This window comes from Fundulus heteroclitus, chromosome 12 (genome assembly GCF_011125445.2).
Source record: "Fundulus heteroclitus isolate FHET01 chromosome 12, MU-UCD_Fhet_4.1, whole genome shotgun sequence".
Classification (NCBI taxonomy): domain Eukaryota; kingdom Metazoa; phylum Chordata; class Actinopteri; order Cyprinodontiformes; family Fundulidae; genus Fundulus; species Fundulus heteroclitus.
Window position 1 is genome coordinate 26,898,725 of NC_046372.1, and position 23,311 is coordinate 26,922,035.

The 23,311-nt window shown below is 41.1% G+C and overlaps 1 protein-coding gene across 3 annotated transcripts in view; it reads right to left on the reverse strand.

The window, feature by feature from the left end:
* The window catches only part of adamts3 (ADAM metallopeptidase with thrombospondin type 1 motif, 3), a 230,747-nt gene that overhangs the window by 114,219 nt on the left and 93,217 nt on the right, over window positions 1-23,311 (reverse strand). For all 3 annotated transcript variants that reach the window (XM_036144383.1, XM_036144382.1, XM_036144381.1), the window contains exon 5: window positions 19,417-19,616. In XM_036144383.1, coding sequence (XP_036000276.1) covers window positions 19,417-19,616 — 200 coding nt within the window. The remainder of the gene's footprint in view (window positions 1-19,416; window positions 19,617-23,311) is intronic.

The window sequence follows — 23,311 nt, forward strand, 5'->3', positions numbered from 1 at the left end:
GATTTGGGTTACAGACTCTGGCTGCTACATAGTCCAAACTATGCGTCACACTGCATTCACACATAAAACACTACTATAAAAATTCCATTATAAGACAATAAATAGATACATAAAGGAGCATGTTACATTATATTCACAATAAAAATTTTAAGGAAGAGAAAAAAAATAATAATAATGATGATAATAAATAAATAAAGATGTATAAAAACCGTTCTTTAAAAAAAAATCTGTTTTAAGAGATAATGAATAAAAAAAAAAAGAAAGCGCATGTGTCAGTTTAAATGTTGAATACTGTTACTGGTGCATTCTTTTTCTGTGTACCTTTCAAACTGCGGTCTGAAGCTGATTGTTAATATTAGCTGTTTAAAAATCAAGTTTTGAAACTTGTGTAACATTTGTTATCCTTGTCCTTTTTATCATGTAAATGGAGGAAGAAAAAACAATATTGGCCTCAAGAATCGGCCTAAAAAAAATCAGCAACACATATCGGGTATCGTTAGACTGATGTCAGAATAATTGGTATCGGTCTTAAAAAATCTGTATCGGTCGTTTTCTTGTCTCCGTCAGGTTGTTTGGTCTGGACCAGGGTCCGCTTGAGTGTGTTCACACCTGCACAGAAGGTCTGAACCGAGGGAGGAAACAAATGTAGGCGGAGTGAGTACGCCCTAGAAATAAATCATTGGGGAAGCACACGTGTGATTTTCTGAGTGCTGACATCATCCCATCCTGATAAAATTGAACACTGTCCGTGAGCAACATGGACGGTGGACGTCACTAATCCTCCTCTCTGTGAAAGGGAGATAAATCCTGTCAGGAAGTCTAAAATTAGACAAATGGAGGCTTTTTGTGCCGCAATTAAATTAGCATAACTTTATAATATTAGCAAAAACCCATATAAATGTCCAGATGTCTACAGCATACTGTGTATGTGGATGCATGCAAGAAGATTTACTATGAGAGTTAGTGTCATGGTTCCTCACTGCTGCAGCCATTCTTTCACTGTGTAATACATGGTTCTAATGAATTTAAAAAACTTAAACTGTTTTGATGGGAAAAAGGAAATGGAGGAGCTGCTTAGTCTATGCAGTCATTTTAAAATGTTTCTATTGTAGGATACAGAAAAGGTTTAATTAGTTTTATTGAAGCAAATACAGCTGAAGATGATGAAGTGCCACAAATAACTGTGACAATTAACCGCTCAACACAAAAAGCCCACAGGAAGCTGTTATGTGCCCTACTGAGTTGAATAGACGCTCTAAACTGAAAATTCATAGACTAATTCATTGAAAATAGGCAATGCCCAATTTTAGAGTCAAACTTTGTGCATTATATACGATTAAGATCCCTGGCAGATTTAAAGTTTTGTCTGCAAAGTTTGGTTCTGCTAAGAAATGAGTCAGCCGTTTCTATATAGATAAAAATATTGTGAAAAAGAGTATCAAGTTAAAGGGGGTGGGATCATTATTTTAACATTATGTTTATTTGAATAAAAGACATGATGAAAAATTACAATATATAATGTCAGGGCCGTGATTAATTGAATCACGGCCCTGACATCAATCAATAATGGCCAACCAGATTTTGTTCCTGTTCCTGGGGTTTTAATGATTTATCTTCTGGAATGTAATCTTTACATCTCAACAGTTTGTCACTGATGCTGTCCTACCCACAAAAACAATCAAAGTGTTTCTTAATTAAAAAACATGGGTAGAAAGTTCAGTGCAGTCCCTGCTGAAGGCCAGGATGCAGCTTCAGATCAGGAGATAGACTGGCCTACAGCAGGGCTGGAAGTGAACTTCAGGCTTCCAGAAGGTAAACAAAGGTACAAGCAGCGCATGGAGGACCACTTCAGCAGCAACAAGCCAAGCAACATGTGGAGAGACATCAGAAACATCACGGAGTACAAGCACAGCGACCAGCAACCAGCAACCAGCAACCAGCGACCAGCAACCAGCGACCAACAACCAGCGACCAGCAACCAGCAACCAGCAACCAGCGACCAGCAACCAGCGACCAGCAACCAGCGACCAGCAACCAGCAACCAGCGACCAGCGGTGCAGCAACCAGCAACCAGCGACCAGCGGTGCAGCAACCAGCAACCAGCGACCAGCGGTGCAGCACGGACTCCTTAAGCAGCTTGAACATCTCCCCCTGCCAGAGGAGCACCATCAGCCTCTTGGCCTGCAGCTGCACCATGTGACCTCTTCCCTGAAGAGAATCAACCCCAACAAGGCTGCAGGTCCAGACATGGTGTCAGGTCGGATGTTAAATCGTGTGCTAACCGACTAATGGGGGTCTTTCTGGACATCTTCAGCCTCTCCCTGCAGCTCTCCACTGTTCCTGCCTGAAATCATCCATCATCGTGCCTGTCACCAAGAAGCCAATCATCACCTGCCTCAATGATTATCATCCCGTCGCTCTGATCGCCGTCATCATGAAGTGCTTCAAGAGAATCCTCCTCCATCACATGAAGGACGCCATCCCTGCTGGCCTGGACAGCCTGCAGTTTGCCTACAGGGAGAATCGCACCATGGAGGACGTTGTCTCGTTAGCACTCAGCTCTGACTCATCTGCAGCAGCCATGTCAGGATGCTCTTCATGGACTTCAGCTCAGCATTCAACACGGTGCTCCCAGACATGCTGGCTTCACAACATGGGATCCTCCACTCCTCTCTGCTCCTGGATCAGTGATTCCTCACCAACAGACCCAGGTGGTGAGGATGGAGAACATCTGCTCCACTGATCCTCAGGAACACCACAGGGTCGTGTCCTCAGCCCAGATCTCTTCCCTCTCTTCACCCAGGACTGTTCTGCTGTCCACCCCACAGACACGGTGGTAAGGTATGAAGACAACACCACTGTGGTGGGTTTAATCTCCAACAATGATGAGTCCCACTACAGCGAGGAGGTCAGCAATCTCACACAGTGGAGCTCCAGGAACAACCTGATCCCTAACACCAGTAAAACCAAGGAGGTAATGATAGATTACAGGAGGACTGAACACGCTCCTCTCTACATACAGAGGCAGGTAGTGGAGCGTTTGGACAGCATCAGGTTCCTGGACATTCACATCTCCTCTGACCTCCTGGACTGCAAACACCTCCCACCTGGTGAAGAAGGCCCAAAAACGACTCTTCTTCCTAAGGAAACTGTAAAGGATTACACTTTCCACTAAACTGTTTATAAACTTCTACAGAGCTACCATAGAAAGTGTTTTATGCTCAAAGAAGGTCCAGACGCATCTCCACTGCTCCCACACACCCTGGCAATGCACTGCTTGTCCCTCTCCCATCATGTAAATGCTTCAGAGGCATTAAATCCAAAACTAATAAAGTTAAAAACAGCTTCTTTCCAAGAGCTGTGAGAACAATCGCCTCCTGCTAAGAGATTGTGGTCCATCTTATGTTAAAGTCACTCCACTGTTATTGCTCCAGTTTTTCAGCAGAAGGGGATAGACCTCTGCTGATAGGTCTACTGTGGTGAATGCAATTTCACCACAGTAACACGCGGTGACAATAAAGAATCTTCAATACTGAATTATCGTCCAGCAGGAGTGATTGTTGCAAAGTCAGTAACAATATGCTGGGTTTCATTAGATGGAAAACCTTTTTCTACCAATTGGAATAATGAACTGAAGCTGGAATTGGGATAAATGTAACTGACTTTGACTCCGAATATGAGTTGGATGTTTGGTTTGTTTTTTGTAAAGAGTTAATGCAACGAGAAGGTCCTGGGTTTGAACGCTGGCCTCGGGTCTTTCTGCAAGGAGTTTGCATGTTCTCCCCCCCAGGTACTCCAGCTTCCTCCCACAAAAAGATGACTGAATTGATCTCTGTGTGTCTCAGCGATGCTCTGTGATGGACTTGCAAACAGGCTGTATGCGGGCATAGATAGTGGATGGATGGAAGTTCAAAGATGACTGGAAAACAAAGTCCACACAGGAATGGATGAGGAGGTTTGGTGTGGAGAAACTTGAGTTGTGTGCAGAGTTTTGACTTTAAACGGAGAGATCATATATGGGACAGGTAAGAGTGGAGACTGTGAGCCAGCACATCAGTGTCTGACCTTAGAAATGCTCTCCTAGAAGAATGAACAAATATTTCCATAAAGACACATCTGAGACCTTTAGACAAGGTGTGTACCAGAGGTGGGGACTGGAGTCACATGACCTGGGCTCAAGTCATTAATAGTATGACTTAAACTTGACTAGAGAAAGTGTTACTTTCTCAAAACAAGAGACTTGTGACTTGACTTGGACTTTAACACCAATGACTCGAGATTGAATTGGACTTGAACCTGTTTGCTTGAAAAGGCTTGAATTTTACCCCAAATCTTAAGCTTAAGACATCAATCATTTAAAAAGTATGCACTGTTAATTTATTTCACTCAAACAGTATCAACAAACGCAGAACGTATCTTTCCCCACTCTGTACGTATGTCTGCGTGAGCTGCAGCACAGCCAATCAAATTAACCAGATTTCTTTTTTAAAGGTAAAGAAAAGAAGCTAAGGGCAAAAATGCTCCCAAGAGTAATTTCATTTGGGTCTGATATAAAAATACTGATATAAAAATAACACAGGCTCTATTATTTACATTTAACATGTATTTCAACATTGTTAAAGATTCTAAAAGACTTCAAATTCGAAGTTTCAGACTTGGGACTTGACTCGGGACTTAAGGATGAAGACTTGAAACATACTTGTGAATTACAAAACAGTGACTTTGTCATACCTGTGGTGTCTACCAGGGTGAGCCGCGATCACATTAAAGCTTTGTATTAGGAACGGGTTCCTATTAGAGTCTACGGGTTTGTAAAGTTGGGGGAGCCAAAACTTTTGGCAACGTAGTCTCACACTATAAACACTGGTTTTCTTCAGTTTAGCTTAAAGATGTAACAGTGTTTGTTAAATAGGGCTATCACTTAGTGAAACAGAAGGGATGATGCACTACATAAGTAACACACACAATGTCCGTTGCTTATTTATCCTAATTAAAAACATTTATTTTATACAACCTATATAGAAAACTCCAAAGAGTTTATTTCCTGACTGAGAGCTTTTCAGCGCTGCAGATGTCTGATGTCTGTTGCTTGGAGCTGTTGTTTGCAGAGATAATGGATGTTTGCTGGACACAACATTTTCTTTGAAGCCTGTCATGGAGACTGAGGCGACGTGTAATACCTTTTCCCTCCGACACTTTCATGAAAGATGTGAGGCAAATATGAAGCTCTTATCGATCTCTTGACTGTCTGAGAGGGAGAACTGATGGCACAGAAATACAGTTTGTGTCTTTTTTATCTCCACAACAAAGACTGAAGCAGCTTCACCTTGAACATTTGCAAAACCATCGGGAAACTAAAAGAAGGAAATAGAAATGACGCAAGACCTTCAAGGCAAAAAAAAAAAAGACTTCTCTTTACTCTGACAGCCAGAAAGGTCAACAGAGAGGACAAAAGGAAAATATGGCTATAGAAATTATTCGTTTAAATAATGATACTCATCATAATCATACAATCTGACTTCTTTGTGGGATTTTTATACTAATATGAAAATCAGACCAACATACATAAAGCTGCAAGTGTAACAAACACATGCTCTGAACATTTTAGCACATTATTGAACATATTCAATAATGTTTTTTCAATACTAAAAAAAAAACATTTAACCAGGTGAGACTAGCTGTTATGTATCTAAATTAGAAGCATTCAACTTCAACTGTTTGGTTTCTTTTTAAGGAGACTACTTACTAAACATTTGTGGCTTAGTATTTTCCATTTATATAGCACCTTTCACAGATAAAATCACACAGTGCTTCACAACGCCCTGTGCTTACTGACTGATTTTATGTGGTATAATGCACTTAAAAATCTGTTAAAATGTGTAAATACGACTTTGGTTAGCAACGAAGTCGCTCCACTTAATGGATATTAGAAGCATTACGGTAAACTGTCACTACCTGAGGACCCCTGAGCTGTCTACCAGACTGCCTGACTGTAATGTCTAAACTAGAAGTGCATTCATGTAAAGCAGCCTGGAGTACGCGCTAGCAACAATAAACCTGGTAAGTTAATTAAATATAAAAGTTACATTTATTTTGGCCTTATGTTAGAAACAGGGCAGTGTAGTCCAGCTACTGTCCTCCCACAGAGACGGTTAGAGAGCTGTGGACGTGGAGGAGAGATATTACACAGTTGGGAAGAATATTTAGTGCTCCTTATATGTGGACAAAGACACACATAGACACGTTCATTCACGGTGCGCCTTATGGTCCAAAAAATACGTTCCATCACTGTTTCTGCACTGAATCTTTATATTCAATTCAATTATTAAAATAAACAAACTTTTCAATAATAGTCAAAGTTATTGAGTATCTTAAAAATTTCTGCAAGAAGAAATGGCTCCGGGTGCTTATGGGTAAACCGAGCACTAAAATGAAGCGAGGAGCTTATTGTGATGGGTGTGCATGCATAGTGAAGAGAGTGATTTATATAGATCAACAGATGATGATACACACCTACAAGCCCAGCAACATAAAAATACAAAAACACAAACAGAGACATTCTATGCACCAGTAGAACAGAATAATCCTTTATTGTCCCACAGTGGAGAAATTCAGGTGTTTCAGAAGTAAAAGAAAAGTCCACAATAGACATAAGAATATTGTACAGCCTTTCATAAATAAATTCAAGCAACATATTTCTAAACTGCTGTTGAGCACAGAAGCTTGAGACGCCTGTGCCAACGTACGCGCTCATTAAATGCTCCAATCATCTGTGATTCTCTCATGAAAAAGGCAGACCAGGTAAAAGAGCTTTTGTCGCAATTAGTTAGAAAAAAAATCAATGAAGAGGAAGGAAAGGAACCAGAAAGATGATGTGGAATGACAAGGAACCAAAATAAAGGTTGGGAAGAAAAATGCTTGACAGGAGGAAGACGAGGATGATGAAAGCGGAGCGGCATGAAAGGGAAATATGTAGTAAGGTGTTGGAGTGGGTAAAATTGTGATGAAAGGAAACGACGTTGAGAAAGAAAGTGGATAGAAAAGGTTGGAGAATAGTTCTTGAGATAAAACGGCTACAAATATAGAAATAAATATACAATTTAGAACAGAAGGAGGGAGGAGAGGAGTGAAAGAGCCGGGAAGGAGAAGTCAGAGGAGCAGGAAAGCTGCGCCTGCAGAGTGAGGATCAGAGAGAGAAGAGAAACGCTGGGATACAAACAGGTATGGATGGAAAGATAAGGCCGGCTGAACCGGACGTCCCCGTCAATCTCATTATCAGTGTTCAGAGGCCAGACAGCCCCCCCCCCCCCCCCCCCCCCCGCTGACTACAGCCAGCAGGGACCTCTGCTGGAAGACACCACCCATAACTCCAAAACATCCTGCGCTCCAGTCCAACTCACAGCTTGGCTATGCGCCTCCAGGTGATAAGACCACTGGAGGTCAGAGAGGTTCGGTCTGTTTCTGCCATGTCTGCTCAGGAAGCCCCTCTTTCATGTTTTTATTCTAATTATTGTGCCCAACAGCACGGCTTCAAAGGTCTAAAAGAATCACAGAGATGGCGTGTGGTAAACCATGATCTGCTGTGCACAGGTGGAGGGTTTCCATCTCCTGCAGACTTGTTGCTGTCAGAGACGCGGCTTACGGAGCGACGCCTCTCTGACAGCAGCCCCTCTGGATTAAAGTATTTATCCTCACTTTCCATCTGAGCAAGCACGTCTCATTTCAACCACAACATGCCGCGCATTAGCAAAGTCTCCTACAGCATGTAGCCCATTTCTTCCAGCACCCGTGACTTGTTTCTGACAACTTGACGAGCTGAAGCTGCATCTCCATCCAGCCCCCCCGAGACCAGTGATAGCCTCCATCGATTGTTAAATTACCATGAAAAGCATGTCGGTGAAATGAGCCTGCTGGGCTGGAGCTCAGAGTGGATCTGGACTAACTGTGGCCGTTAGGAATCTGATTGAAGCCTCTTTGTGTTTGGACGGCCAATTACCTCATTTTCAGTCGATATGGGTCTGAAGCGCTGAACGGTGGACACTCGAGAAACTGGTCATCAACACTGAGAACTCGTCTGGTTGGACTATAATCAATTACAGCATCACGACCGTAAAAGATACATTTTAAGAAACAGATCGATTTGGACTGTTGCTAATCACGTTGCATTTATTATACTAGAAGTTAAAGGTTGAATGAGCTGGTTAGAAAAAATGGATTGACATACGAGTATAAAGAGGTTTTAATCTGCGACTTGTGATGCAGGGACCTGTGACTCCAGTCCTCAGCAGCCTGCAGCATTCCAATGCATCCCAGCTCTAAAACACTTGAACCAAACAGCCAAATTATTTCCTCAGCATGCCATCAGCTTCTGCAGAGGCCTGATAATGAACTATTCATTTGATTCAGGCCGTTCCGTCCCTCACCTGAAAACAGAAGGTGTGTGCCGCAACTGCTAAGCTACCAAGACGCGTCTTTTAACCTTTGCTGACTGCTGGGTAATGAGAGCATTAGTCAGGCAAGCAGCAGGCAAGATGGCCGCTGCTGCTGAAATAGGGAGAATATGTTGTAGGGACGACTTCCAGTTGTGCACTGCTAAAACGGAACTAGAAATAAGTAAAATATTCTTAAAATGAGTGTATTTGGGGGCGCTAGTGAGCCAAGATGGAGTAAAGACGGATATTTTCAGAGCTCCTGCAGGCTTATCAACATTTTCGCTTTAAAAACCACAACTGCTCACTATTTGTGACCTGAATCGGATTAATAGAGGTGTTGGACTGTAAAGAATTCCGTTCCAGTAGACTTTACTTGATAAATGGCGGATAAACTCCGCAAATTCAAATACGACGGCAACATGGCAAAGCTAATGGCTAATTCCAGATCCACAAGGCAGCGTACTCCAGAAGAGGACCCACAACCCAAGAGCCCTGGTATGTGTGAAGAGTTGAGAGCCGATATCCTAACCTCTATGCGAGGGGAAATCTCCAAAATTATAAGGGAGGAAATGAGGAGTGCGCTGTCTGAAGAGTTCGCCACTCTCAGAGCTGATATCAACGCAGTGAGGGCCGAAATAGCCAGCAATGCTACCGCCACTCGTGCAGAAATCACCTCAGTAAAAACGGACATTGAAGATATGAAAGGTGGATTGTCTACATGGTCTGACGAGGTAAACACTCTGCAGACCACCGTTACTGAACTTCAGAGCGAGCTGGTTAAGATACGGGACAAGTGCGAGGACATGGAGGGGAGGATGAGACGCGGAAACATCCGTATAGTTGGCGTTGAGGAACAGCCGAACTCCGCCAACCCTGCAGAGGTTTCTAAAATTATAAGAGAAGCCCTCCAGATGGACCGGGATGTAAAAGTCGATCGCTCACACCGAACAGCCGCTCTGACGAAACCGGGAGACGGAGAGAGACCTCGGGTGATCATAGCCAAGCTGCATTATGATAGAGACGCCGCTGACATCTTGAGAAGAGCCAGGGAAAAAGCCCCGCTGACCTACAAGGGTAAAAGAATCGCAATCTTCCCGGATTACACCACCAGTGTGGCCAAGGCACGCGCAGCCTTCTCCGAGGCACGTAAAGCTTTACGGGGACGGGGCGATGTGCGCTTCGGATTACTTTATCCAGCAAGACTCAAAATCACATACAAAGAGGACAGTAAGGAGTTTCGGGATCCCGTGAAAGCCATGGACTACATACGGAAAACCATCCCCACTGCGATAACTGGAACTGAAACGTAAGCGAAGCTGCAAACGCTAATAGGACACAATCCGGTCCAGCAGATCCCAACTCTGAAATATTGTCTTTAGTGCTTAAATGCCAACTGTAATTGTGTTCAATGTCACTTATCTAAACTGATTTGTTTGAAAGGTGCATACTTCTAACCTTGTTAAACTACTAAATTATAATTAAGTTGCGTTAATATTACTAGTAGATTATATGCTGTGGTTAAAGTACTTCTCCTGCAGGAGCCTGAACTTCCACACTCTTAATTTCTCTCTTTTTTGCTGTTTTTGCACACATCCAATCTTCATTGGGTTGTGTTTGTTGCCGCTTTCTATGGTGGCTAGGGACTTAAACCCACTACCTTGCATTATGTTATCTATGTTCATTTTTTATTGTGTTTCTTGCGCTTTGATCCTTCTGTTCCCCGAGGATCTCACTGCAACTAAAAAAACAGAGCATTTGAATATTAGTCTTGACAATATGGCACAGCAAAGTCTTACTATTTTATTGTATCGTCTTGGTGTTCATCGTTCATGTTGCTCAAATGTTTGGCTCCACCCGTCAAATGGCCGTCTCTGCCTCCAGCACAATACTATCACATATACATTTTTAAATTAAATCAGTTATGAGTACATTAACTGTAACAAGTTATAACGTGAGGGGTTTGCATTGTCCAATGAAAAGAAAAAAAGTACTGCTGCAACTCAAACAATCAAAATGTCAAGTAGCATTGCTGCAAGAAACACATCTATCAGATGTGGAACATACAAAATTAAGTAAGTCATGGGCTGATAAAGTTTACTATTCGTCACATTGCTCTGGAAGGAAAAGGGGTGTGGCTATATTAATACATAGGCAAATTAATTTCACTGAAACGTTAGTACATAAGGACAAGGAGGGTAGATTTATTTTGGTAAATGGGACAATTGATGGAACAGCGGTATCCTTTATAAATGTATATGCCCCTAATGAAGATGCTCCAGGGTTTATTAAGTCAGTTTTCAATATGATTGCAGAGTACAGCTCCGGTCTGTTGGTTATGGGGGGGGATTTTAATTGTGTAATGTCAAACCTAGATAGGCAACCAGCTTCTCAGACCCCCATATCTAAGATGGGTAAAATGCTTAAAAATATGTCTGTAGAAACTGGATTAGTGGACGTATGGCGATCCAAATACCCAAAAGACAGAAATTTTACATTTTACTCAAACCGACATGCATCTTACTCGCGAATAGATTACTTTTTTACTTCCAAGGCTGAGCTACACAGAATTGAGGATATAACAATATTGCCCATCACAATCTCTGACCACGCACCTGTTACTCTCCAGTGGAATATAGGATTGACCCCATCGTTTAAGCAATGGAGACTTAATACCTCCCTTCTTAATGACAAGGAATTCATTGATTTTGTTAAATCTGACCTCAAAAATTTTTTGGACATAAACAACACCCCTGACACATCTCCTATTATGTTGTGGGATTGTGCAAAGGCCTATTTAAGAGGTAGTATCATCTCCCACACCACAGCTAAAAAAAGACAAAAAGCAGCCAAACAGAAATATTTAGAAGATAGAATTCGAGATCTGGATCTTCAACATAAAAAGACTAGAGCATCCAAAATTCTGAATGATTTGAATACATCACGTAGAGAGCTCCAAGATTTATTATCAGAAAAGATAGAAGGTAACCTTCGTTTTGCTAAGCAGCAATATTATGAAAATGGAAATAGAGCGAGCAGACTTCTGGCCTTCCGACTTAAAAAACAACAGTCCTCAAATGTTGTTCAAAAGCTGAAATCGGGCAATAAATCAATCCTAAAACCAAAGGATATTTCTGAAACTTTTGCTGAATTTTACAAGGTTTTATACCGAGACACTGACACTTGTAGTGATGAGAATAAAATAGGTGACTACTTACAAAATGTTCAAGTTTCTGAATTATCTGATACTGTAGCTAAACAATTAGATAAGCCAATTCAAGTAGAAGAAATTAAAAATGTTATCTTATCCCTTAAAAATAATAAGAGTCCTGGCCCCGATGGTTTCATAAACGAATTTTACAAATGTTTCATAGACATCGTTGCCCCACTTTTATTGGAAGCATACCACTTTTCTTTAGAAACTAAAACAATGGCGCCATCCTGGTCTGATGCCACAATAGTAGTACTACATAAAGAAGGTAAAGATCCCACTGACTGCGGGTCATATCGGCCATTATCCTTGCTGAATGGGGACGTACGCATTCTAACTGGCATTCTGGCAAGACGATTAAATGTCATAATAAATCAAATTATACATCCAGATCAAACCGGTTTTATTGTCGGGAGGCACTATGGAAATAATCTGCGCCGGTTATTAAATATTATGTCTCACCAAAAAGAAAATAAAGCTATGACAGCTGTAATATCTTTAGATGCCCAAAAGGGTTTTGATCGTGTGTCGTGGAAATACATCATTCAAACATTAAAGAGGTTTAAATTTGGGCCCAAATTCATAGATTGGATACATACATTATATTTATCCCCACAAGCGGCTGTAAGAGTCAATGGTTTCAGGTCGGCTAGTTTTAAGTTGGAACGTGGATGCAGGCAAGGGTGTCCTTTGTCACCTCTTTTGTTTGCAATTAGCATCGAGCCACTAGCCCAGCTTATCAGGGACAATGATGAAATTAAAGGGATTTTGATTGGCACAGAGGAACATAAAATATCTCTTTATGCAGATGATGTACTCCTGTATTTGTCTGATCCTACATCATCAATACCACGTCTGAGGGAAATGATTTCTGTTTATGGACATTTTTCTGGCTATAAAATAAATGTTGATAAGACAGAGGCAATGGATGTCAATGGCAGTATTCCACTGGGGGTTAAACAACAGAGCGGTTTTAGGTGGCCAAAGGAAGGCATTAAATATCTAGGCATCAATATTCCCCTCTCATTAAATGATTTGTATCACGTCAATTACACTAAAACACTGGATATAATTAAAAAAGACCTGGAGCGATGGTCAGCATTGCCTTTGTCCCTCCTCGGTCGCATTGAAACCATCCGCATGAATCTGTTACCCAGATTATTGTATCTGTTCCAAATGTTACCAGTTGGCATACCTAAGTCCACGTTCGTTGAATTGGATAAAATTATATCAAAATTCATATGGCAAGGCAAGCGCCCTCGCATAAAATATAAAACACTACAAAGAAGTAAGACAGAAGGGGGCCTCAAGCTTCCGGTTTTAAAATACTATTTCTGGGCAGCTCAGTTAAAGCCTTTAATTTCATGGATCCAACAGGATTCTCGAACAAGATGGCTCAGCATTGAGCAAGCAAAGTGCTCAGTACCATTAAAGGTATTGCCATTTCTAGATATCCCAGTAAAGGAACTGCCATTGTGGACTAAAACCACACTTGACATTTGGAACAAAGTGCGAATTTCTTTCAAGCTACCGAGAGGTTTGTCAATATTAACAAGCATTGGACATATTAAATCTTTCACACCCAATCTCTTGGACAAAAATTTTTCTAAATGGGCTGAACAGGGGCTTACATTTCTGCATCAGTTGATCGACAGAAACAATCTTATGTCGTTTGAAGAGTTATGTAGGAATTTTCATCTCCAAAAAAGTGATTTCTTTAGATATTTACAGCTGCGCTCTTTTTTGCTCGCACACAAGGACTGGGAAAAAGTACTAAATCCAACACCATTAGAAAACCTTCTAATCCATTACCAGAAAGGGGGAGGAGATAAAAAATGTATAGCAAAGTTATATAGTGCATTAATGTCAATGAACCTTAACGATACCACTTGGACAAAACAAAGATGGGAGGCAGAGACGGCCAAAATAATTTCTGACGAGGCATGGGAGGGAGTCTGGATTGAGGCTCATAGAGTTACAAACTCAAATATGTGGCGGGAATATAAATGGAAAATTATTAGCAGATATTTCAGGACCCCAGATGTGGTTGCCAAGATGGATCCTAAAGTACCAAGCTTGTGTTGGAGAAATTGTGGCTCAGCGGTCCCCAATCATACACACATTTTTTGGTCATGCCCCAAACTTCAAAACTTTTGGGATGAGGTGTACAGAACTATAAACCATATTTTCCCAGGAGTTATACCAAAGGATGTTGCAGTTGCGGTACTAGGTATTATACCAGATGGCTTGCAAGGACGGGCCAAAGCATATCTGTTAAATGTCCTTTTTACAGCTGCCCTGAAATGCATCACAATAAGGTGGATGCAGCTGGAGCCTCCTTCCTATGACTTATGGGTCCAAAAAGTAAGGGAATTGTATAAAATGGAAAAGATAACCTACTCATTAAGACTTCAAAAAAACACTTTTAGCCTGCGCTGGGGACCAGCTGAAGCAATGTTGATGTAAATAAACCCAACAAGTTTGTCTCTTGGCATATGATGTCTAGCTATCCCTCCTAAAGTGTATCCTTATTTTTGGGTTGTATGAAGATGAACCTACAATTGTGACTAAGATGTTTATTTTATGGAAAACTTTATACTGTCAACATTTGTGTCATGTGCCTTTAATGCAGTGCTTCTCAAATAGTGGGGCGCGCCCCCTAGGGGGGGCGCGGTGCAATACCTGGGGGGGCGCGTGTGACCCTGGGGAACAGGCTTTTTTTTTTTTTTTTTTTTTTTTTTTTGGCCGTACTAGTATAAAGTGTAATTGCTCATCCACTACAGTAGGGGCAGTGGCGCTCTCATTGTTACTTTTGTCACGTTTGCGACAGTGCAACATTTTACGACTTACAGGTTTACCTTGGTTACCAGTGTTGAGTCAACAGAAAGCTCCGTCTGCGTTCTGTCTACAGCCTCCGTTATTCAACATAACAACCCCCAACATGAAAAAGTTTTTAACAGGGATGAAAAGGAAAGCGGAGAGAGACAAAGATAATGAGACGAAAGAAAGTCAACCGAAAGCTAAGACGAGGAAATACGACGAAGCGTATTTAGCGCTTGGCTTCACGGTGACTACAGTTGGAGAAGAGGAAAGACCGCTGTGTTTGGTCTCTAAAAATGCTCGCAGCGGGCAGCATGAAGCCAATAAATTAGCGCGTCACCTAAATACGTCATCTAAATACGTTACACCCCAATCACGCCGATAAGCCACTAGAGTTTTTTCAGCGAAAACGTGCTGAATATTGCCAACAGTTATCCCGCTTTGTGAAGGCTACTTCGGTAAACCATTGAGCGCTGTTTGCATCATATAAGGTGGCGTACCAAATTCTGCAGTGCAAAAAGCCCCACACCATTGCAGAGGAGCTGATACTGCCTCCTCATTTTGATCAAAAAAAGAAAGAAAAAATGAGCACAAATTGTTTAATTCATTTTGGTTTTGTAGGTTCAAGTGTTTTATATATTGTGCTCCTGAGTTAATGTTGCTGAACTGAATATATATTAGTTATTATTATAATTAAATATTTATTGATTGGATTTAATTTTGCAATGGTGCAATTAGTTGGTCAAACATGTTTACAGTTTAAACAAGGATTTATTTATTTTTAATTTCAGGCATTGATGCATTTAAAATCTTTTCTGTTGCAGACTTAAAACACGATTTAATAGTTATTTTTTGTAAATTTGACCATATGTCTTTCTTTTTTTCTTTAATGTTAATAAGGATAAAATGTTATGCAGGGATGGATAGTCACGGTGGGGAGTGGGGGGCGCGAACAGTTTTCTTCTTGCTAGGGGGGGCGTAACAGAAAATAATTGAGAAGCACTGCTTTAATGAATGGTTGTATCATTGCTCTGCAAAAATAATAAAAGTTTAAGTTCTAAAAAAAAAAAAAAAAAAAAAAAATGAGTGTATTTGTCCTTGATTTGAGCAGGTAAATAAGATGATATGCCAATGGAATAAGATTTTTTGCACTTAAAATAGGAACAACTCATGTCCATCATCTTATTTCAAGTGCAGGATATATAATTATCTTATTTTAGGGGTCAAAAATACTCATTCCATTGGCAGATAATCTTATTTACCTGCTCAAATCAAGGATAAATACACTAACTTTTATAACATTTCACTTATTTTTAGACCCGTTTTTGCAGTGTGTTTACACACACACACACACATCCTTGTTTAAAGTACAAAGTGAGGACCGTGCCTTGACTTCCATAGACTTCCATTCATTTTCAAGCCTTTCTACAGCCTAACCCTGACCCTACCCAAACCTTTACCAGTATATGGATCCCCCCGAAAAAGGTCCTGACTTTACATCAATGTCCTCAAATGGGTAAAAATGGGTAAAAAATGTTCTAGAACACACATACAGCCTGCTTTAAATACTTACTGAGGTCTGTGCCTTGACTTCCATCCATTTTCAACCCTTTCTATATCCTTACCCTGACCCTGACCCTTACCACTACAAACACAACGCTAACCATAGTCCTAAACCTCACCCCCAGCCCAGAAAAAATAGCAAAGACAAAAAAAGTCCTAATTTTACTAGTAAAATGGGTAAGGAATGTTTTCACTCAGCTGCAACTACAAGTAAACCATTTTTTTTATAAAGTTACCGAGAGGTAAGAAAAATGTTTTTTTCAGTGTATCCACTTGCCTACTTTCATTTGAGTAAATTTATTTACTCAAAGGGGAAACACGATGCTGTACATCTCATGTTTGTCTGTGTAATCATGTGTAACACAATTATTTTCACCTCTGCTAATGAGGTTGATTTTGTGCCTGGTGAATAATTTCTGTTCTCATTCCATCATCCCATTTGGATCATCATCCCGCTGAAAGAATTTACAGCCAATGTTTAGTTTCTACCAGAGTCTGGCAGATTATTCAGAATATCCTAATTTCCATACAAGCTTTCTTGTTCTTATGCCTGAGACATGTGAAGTGCAGGTTTTTCACAATTCGCTGTTTTGTCTGACAAAGGAACACGTATGTGGTTAGGTTCCAACAATGTTTAGCAAACTGTTGCATTTGAGACGGTGGAACAGAAACTTTTGCTGCCATTAAAATACCGTCGCTGTCAACCTGATTTTTGCCTTTGATGTTGTGTGTTTTTTACTTTTTTATTAACCCTTTAATGTGCAGCACTTTGGTCACCTCTGTGTTTTTGACATAAATAAATGTACATGAACATAAATACATAGATCTTCTGGACTGAGATGTCTGATGTTTCTCCAGGTTTCTGTTGGAGCCACTTCTCCAGAGGGGGGGTTACTGCACCAGCACCCGTCACGAACCCACAAGTGATAGACGTGTTAGAAAATGGACAGATGGGCCTCTATTGTTCTGGTGCTCAAGGCCTGCTCCTGTGCTTACCTGCCAATAATCTAATGATCCAAAAAAGGACAATGAGCTAAAACATATCCATGAATTAGAAGATCTGCTTCTGTTCGTCAGGAACTAGTTTTTGCTCTTTGCTTTGTGAAAAACTGATCAATCAAATGAGTGACAGAGAATAATGAAGGAATTTTCTCATTAACAAGCTTCAGACTTTGGTATGGGTCTATCACAAATCCTCCCGAGAAAAAATTAAATTAAATAAAATTAACAATTGAATAAAGGCCAATAAATTACAATAAAAAATATCTACCAAGGACTTCAAAGGGACACTAATTACAAGTTGATATGAGGATATATTTTTCTCTGATATTCTCAACAGAAGAGAATGATATAAACTCCCTGAAAATGGAGGATTGGCTCCAGATGGGCGGAGCTAAAGTTTTACATGTAAAAACATATTAAATGAAAAAGGATATATAAGACATAAGAATATAAAACCCACAGCCACACTCAGAGGTCCTAAATACATTAAGCACACTTTGTGAATACAAGGAGGAGCTGAACTCATGAGAAGATGAAAGATTCAGGAAACATTAAGAGAGCTGAGGATGACGCGTGTCGTTCTGGATGCTCCATCTGACAGTGATCTTGCTCTGAGTGCGTTAGCGTCTGCAGCCTCTGACTGACTGACAGGAAGCCAGGCAAACCCAGCAATGGAGGCTTTTACAGATTCCACTGCAGAAAATCTCATTCATAACGAAACAATGCCAAACTCACACAACATCCAAGTTATTTCCAGTTCTAGCAAACTTCAACAGACTAATAGTTTTTTTCTCTTTAAACCAAATCATTGTTTTACCTAAAGCCTTCTTAGGCTTGATAAGGAATGTTTTTGGAGCCACTCTGATGTGGCCGTGCTGGTGTGATGTGGATTATTGTCCTGCTGCGTAACCGAAGCGCACTGAAGCCCAAAGTCATGAACCCTTGGCTGGACATTCTCCTCCAGGATTTGCTGGTAGATGCAGAAAATCCTGGAGCAGGGGCCAGTGTGTGCATCCCATGTACAGAGCCCTCAGTCCTCCATGCATCCTTCCTGGGTTGACCTTCCCAGTCTCTCAACAATCTAACTTCCTGTCAGCCTACTTTCAAATAAATAATAATAATATCTTTCAGTCAAAGTGCTGAACAGCAGGTGATAAAAATAGCAAAACAAGAAATAAAACGATACAATTTAAAAACATTAAAACAAAAGGAAACACAGATTTTAAAAGAGTACAGTTTAGGCGTTGAGTGAGTTAAGGTGAACCAGTCTTCAGCTTGGCTTTAAAAACCTCCACAGAACATTCCTGCTGAACGTCTAGAGGGAGATTGTTCCACAACGACGAGAGAATGAAGGAATAAAACCTTAGGAACTTTTAATAGACCCGTGCCCTGAGATCGAGCAGCGCGCGGTGGAAAAGGTCGGATGAATAAGAGGACGGCGCACCGTTTATTGCCTGGTAGGTGAGCAGCAGATCTGAAAATCAGCTCCAGTTCTGGTCAAGATGCGAGCAGCCGTGTTTTAAACCATCTACAGGCCTCTGAAACTTTTAGTTGGTCCAGACAGCAGAGCATTGCAGTAATCAATGCGCAGAGACACACGGTGCAAGAAGACAAACACTGACAATAATAAACAGATTCAATAATAAAAAAAAACATTTTCTATTAACTCAGGTTATCTTTGCCTGATCTCAACGCTTGTTTGATGATGGGGGGGGGGGGGGGGGGGGGGGGGGGGTAAAAGTTAAAACAATCTCAGCACTGTGTTTGCATTAAAAGGAGCTCTGAAGAACATGATTGTGGGGAAAAATGTGAACGTATCACAAATAGCTGATTTGTGGAGGACCACAGGGAGCTTAAACAGAGGCCTGTCAGAGAATCAGTGAGGATAATTGGCTCTGCCTCTCCCTGACATCGCCTATAAATCCCAGATTACTGACACCTCACTGGACTTTATTCCCTACCTGTCTGGTGGCCGGGTCTTTTTTTTTTAAGTTTTTGTTTCTGGTCAACTGTTATTACGATTCAAAGTGTCCAGAAAAGAAGATCCCACTCACATGGTTGGTACTACATTTAGATTTCAGGACAATGCTTCATATTCTTGGTCCTCAGGACCCGCCGTCCTGCATATTTTAGGTGCTACCCTGTTTCCACACGCCTGCTTTAAATAGACGAGTGATTAAGAGGATTCTGCCATCTTTGCTAGCATGCTGAGGTGATAGCACATCTGGATCAGGCGTGCTGATTCACAGATGCATGGAGGACCGGGACTGGGAACCCTTTTCAGGAAACAATGCACATCTTTTCTTATCTACTGATCATGTTTTTTTCTGTCCAACAAAGATAAATTATGCACAGATTTAAAATATATATACATATATTTAAGAGACTTACAATGTTCATCAAAGTCAGAAGATAGTTCTGCACATGCTCCTTGCCATGGAAGCGGACCACCGAGTCATCAACCCCCAGCAGGATTTCTATGTTGTAGTCGTTTTGTCCGGCGTCTCTGCGGTGGCGGCGCCGGCGCTGGACCGTCTCATTGACCTGCTGCGTGAAGGAATCCAGCGTCCCGGGGACGTTAAGATCTGGTTCTGCACAAAAGGACGAGACAAGAGAGACACAACCGCAAACACGGTTCATTAAAGCGGCAAGACGCAGATTCAGCAAAGCTTTACACATTTTAAATGTCCGCATACAAACTACATTCAACTGTTCATAGATATAACATTTTATTTCAATTAAGTTTTAAAAGGGGATCTTTCACAAGATAATAAAACAATGTAAAAGTAGGGAAAATAATTTCTGTTGTATTCACATTCTATTTAAGAAATTAATGTTATATGATCCATAACCTCTGTGTTGTATTTTCCTTAGCTCTAAGCTTAAAAATCATCATATTTTAGAGAAATAAAAGCTTGAAAACATCAGTCTGTGTGTGTTTCTAGAATATCTTCACTTAGGATATTATATTATTAAAAATGTATTGAATATCACTGCATATTCAGCCCTCAAGCTTTTCAAGCATCATCCTCCTTCACTTTTTATTCCTGATTAGCTCCATTGAAGGCTTGAGTTTCTGAGCTGTTGACTAAATACCAGCAACTAAAGAGCTTATGTCACTGAAAAACCCATCGTTCAAACTTAAAACTCTGGTTTCGGAAGAATAAATGAAGTCTGACGCCGCTGAGGTTCATGCAGGCCATTCAAACACAACTCACGCACGTTTACCAAAGGCCAATGTGAGATAGCCCGTAACAGAGAAGACAAACAGTTTATAGTTATTATTGAAGGCATTTTTTACAGTTCACAGATCATCCTCTGAGGTTTTATGACATTGAGCTCCTGACTGGAATCCAAATGAAAATGACCTGAACTATCTGACTCCACAGAACCAAGCAAATCTGCTGTCCCCCTTTGCAACTAAACCAGACCAAGAAATTGATAAAGCTTCCACTTTGATGGAACAGAGCACCAGTACTTCACCCCCCCCCAAAATATTTCTTAGCTTTACACTCCCACAGCACAATATCTCTGGGAAACCAATGAGAGGATAAGAAACCCTTTATCTTGTCTCCTCTGCAGTCCGCTAGAGAGCCGCAGACTCACTCAGAAATGTGAAACAGCAGCAAAAAAATAAAAAATCTACTTTCTATTACAATAACTAAAATAAAAATCCTTTTTTTGGGGGGGCATGAGCCATCTTACTGGATGTTTCAGTAGCAAGCTGCTGCTGCCGCAGGTGTGAGACCTGTGGAGAAAACATTGGCTGCAGTTTTAAGGACTCATGGTGGCGAATGTTTAGTGCGGAGCTGGGAAGCCGAGGATCGGCCGTCATTAGGCTGCTGCTGCTTCTGTTTGATTTCCACCACAGGGGAGAGTTTTATCTTTTTCACTTTCCTATAATACAAAACTAAGATGAAGCGTAAGAGGACAGCCCCACTGGGACATCCAGTTTAACAACAGAGGCATGAGTAAAGACAAAATGTGCTCTACGCTGTCAGGAACTCAGTCGCACCGTTTTATTCTCTTCTACTTTGTTGCTAAGAGTTACGTAAAGTTTAATTGACGTAAATAATAACTTTAATAAACTCCTCCCTGATAGCTTGGAGACCCAAAACGTAGGAGAGGGATTGTACAACCCGACTAGCCGGGGAAACACATCCGGACCTCCCTCAGGATCTTTCAGTTGTTTCCCCACGCAACATGTCTCTGATTGGCTGTAAAAATGATTAAAAACATCTAATCTAATCAATATTATCTAATTAATAATTAATATTAGATATTATATTAATATGCTAATAGAATGTCAATAAAAGACTTAGAGAACCTGGCTAATGCATATCTTGCCAAAATTATAAATACTAAATATTTGGCTGTATGGCAAGACTGAAATATTTATTTCAGACTCAAATAAATATTCCAGTCTTGCCATACTTCACTGCAGCCTTTGATGAGCATCAGTCGGATTTATTAAACATGTAAAGCTTCCAACCTGCAGTCGCATTTTAAATGCTTTGGCACTTTTACTGTGGCTTAGTAATACAATGATAACACATAAATAATGTGTCACCTTGTAAGAGACTGGTGAATTAATAATGTTGGTGGAAAGAAAATGTAACAATAAGGTTATTTTTGGAAATATAGTAAATTAGCTGTCACTTTTTATTTAACAACAGCACTTTTAAATGAAGGCTGAAAGACGTCATCCAAAATCATCTGTTCTTTTTTTTGGTTTATTTCCATAAATATGTCCCCTGATGTTTTGGTCGCTGTACAGCTTATTGCGGTGTTGTTACCAAATAATCATTGTTTTACAGCTGTGTTTAAAAATCAATATTAGCATGCAAAACTAATTTTGCTTTGGGAAAATCAGCTTGATGATATTAATTATCTCCTCAGTTACTGAGTTACAGACTTCTGTGTATTATGGTGTGTTATGTGTTATTTATTTTTTTTACTAACAAGTGATTTGCTGCAGTTACAGCTGAATGTTTTGGGGTATGTCTCTAGAAGGTTTGTTATATCTAGAAACTGAATATATGGCTCATTCTTTTCAGCAATAAATAAATAAAAATAAAATAGCTGAAGCTCATCCAGTCTTGAACAGATTCATAATGGCTTGAAGCAAACGATGAACAGGGCAACTCAAGCCTTTACTTCAACAACTGGACTCATTCTGCCACAGCAAATTAGGGATTTGTGGAAGTATGCCAATAGTTGCACTGTTGATAAATTCTTCCACCTGAGCTGTAGATCCCTGCAACTCCTCCAGATTACCAGTAGGTTCCTGCCTGCTCTTCTGAATATTACTCTCCATGCCCAGCGTGTCCATCTAGGTGGACGGCCACAGACTTCCTCTATTTTCTGACTCTAGATTCTACAGAGCTAAGTCAGGTGTTCACATCTCTTACCATCTGACCCTAATTTAAGATCTGCTGTGTTCCTTGTACTTCGTGACGCTGTCTGTTCGCCGCTGTTCTCTAAAAAACTTGAGAAGCCTTCTCAGAACAGCTGCCTTCATACTGAGGTTAAATTACACAGAAAACTGACATTTTCACCAGAATTTTAAGGTAGCGGCCTGCTTCAAACATCACCTGGAAGCAGCGGTCTACGTAACTACAGGCCCATCGCCTTCACCTCACTGGGGAGGAAATGCTTGGAGAGGCCGGTGGCTCATCAACACCTGCCTCTCCCTGACATTAGACACTTATCCGTTCACCCACAGGAGAAAAACGCTCCGCTGAGGAAACCATCAGTGATGCTCTCCAACCTTCACCGAGGCACCTGGACCATAGAGGAAACCACGTCATAGATTTAAGCTCTACCTTTAAGACCATCATTCTAGATGTTCTCGTCACCAAACTGCTGGACCTGCACCTCCCCACCTTCACCTGCGCTTGGATTAAAGACTTCCTCACCGACAGAGAGCAGTCAGTGAGGTTTCCTCCCCGTCTCTGGTCCCCCCACCAGGCGGCTCGTACACAGATGACCGTACTCCCCTCCATCCGTCCAGCTCGGCCAACAAGCTGCGTCTCAACACAGCAAAGACCAAGTAGGTGATTGCTGACTTGCACTAGTCTCCTCTCCACCTATGAAAGGCTGCTGGGTAGAGAGGGTGACCTGCCTCTAATTCCTGGGTTACCGTCTCTAATGACCTCCCGTGGTCCAATGACAGCGAAGAGCCAGCAGTGTCTGCACTTCCTGTGAGTTGCCAGTGAAAACGGGCCGAACCAGAAGCGGCTTGTGACCTTTTATCGCGCCACTATGGAGCCCGTGACGACTTACT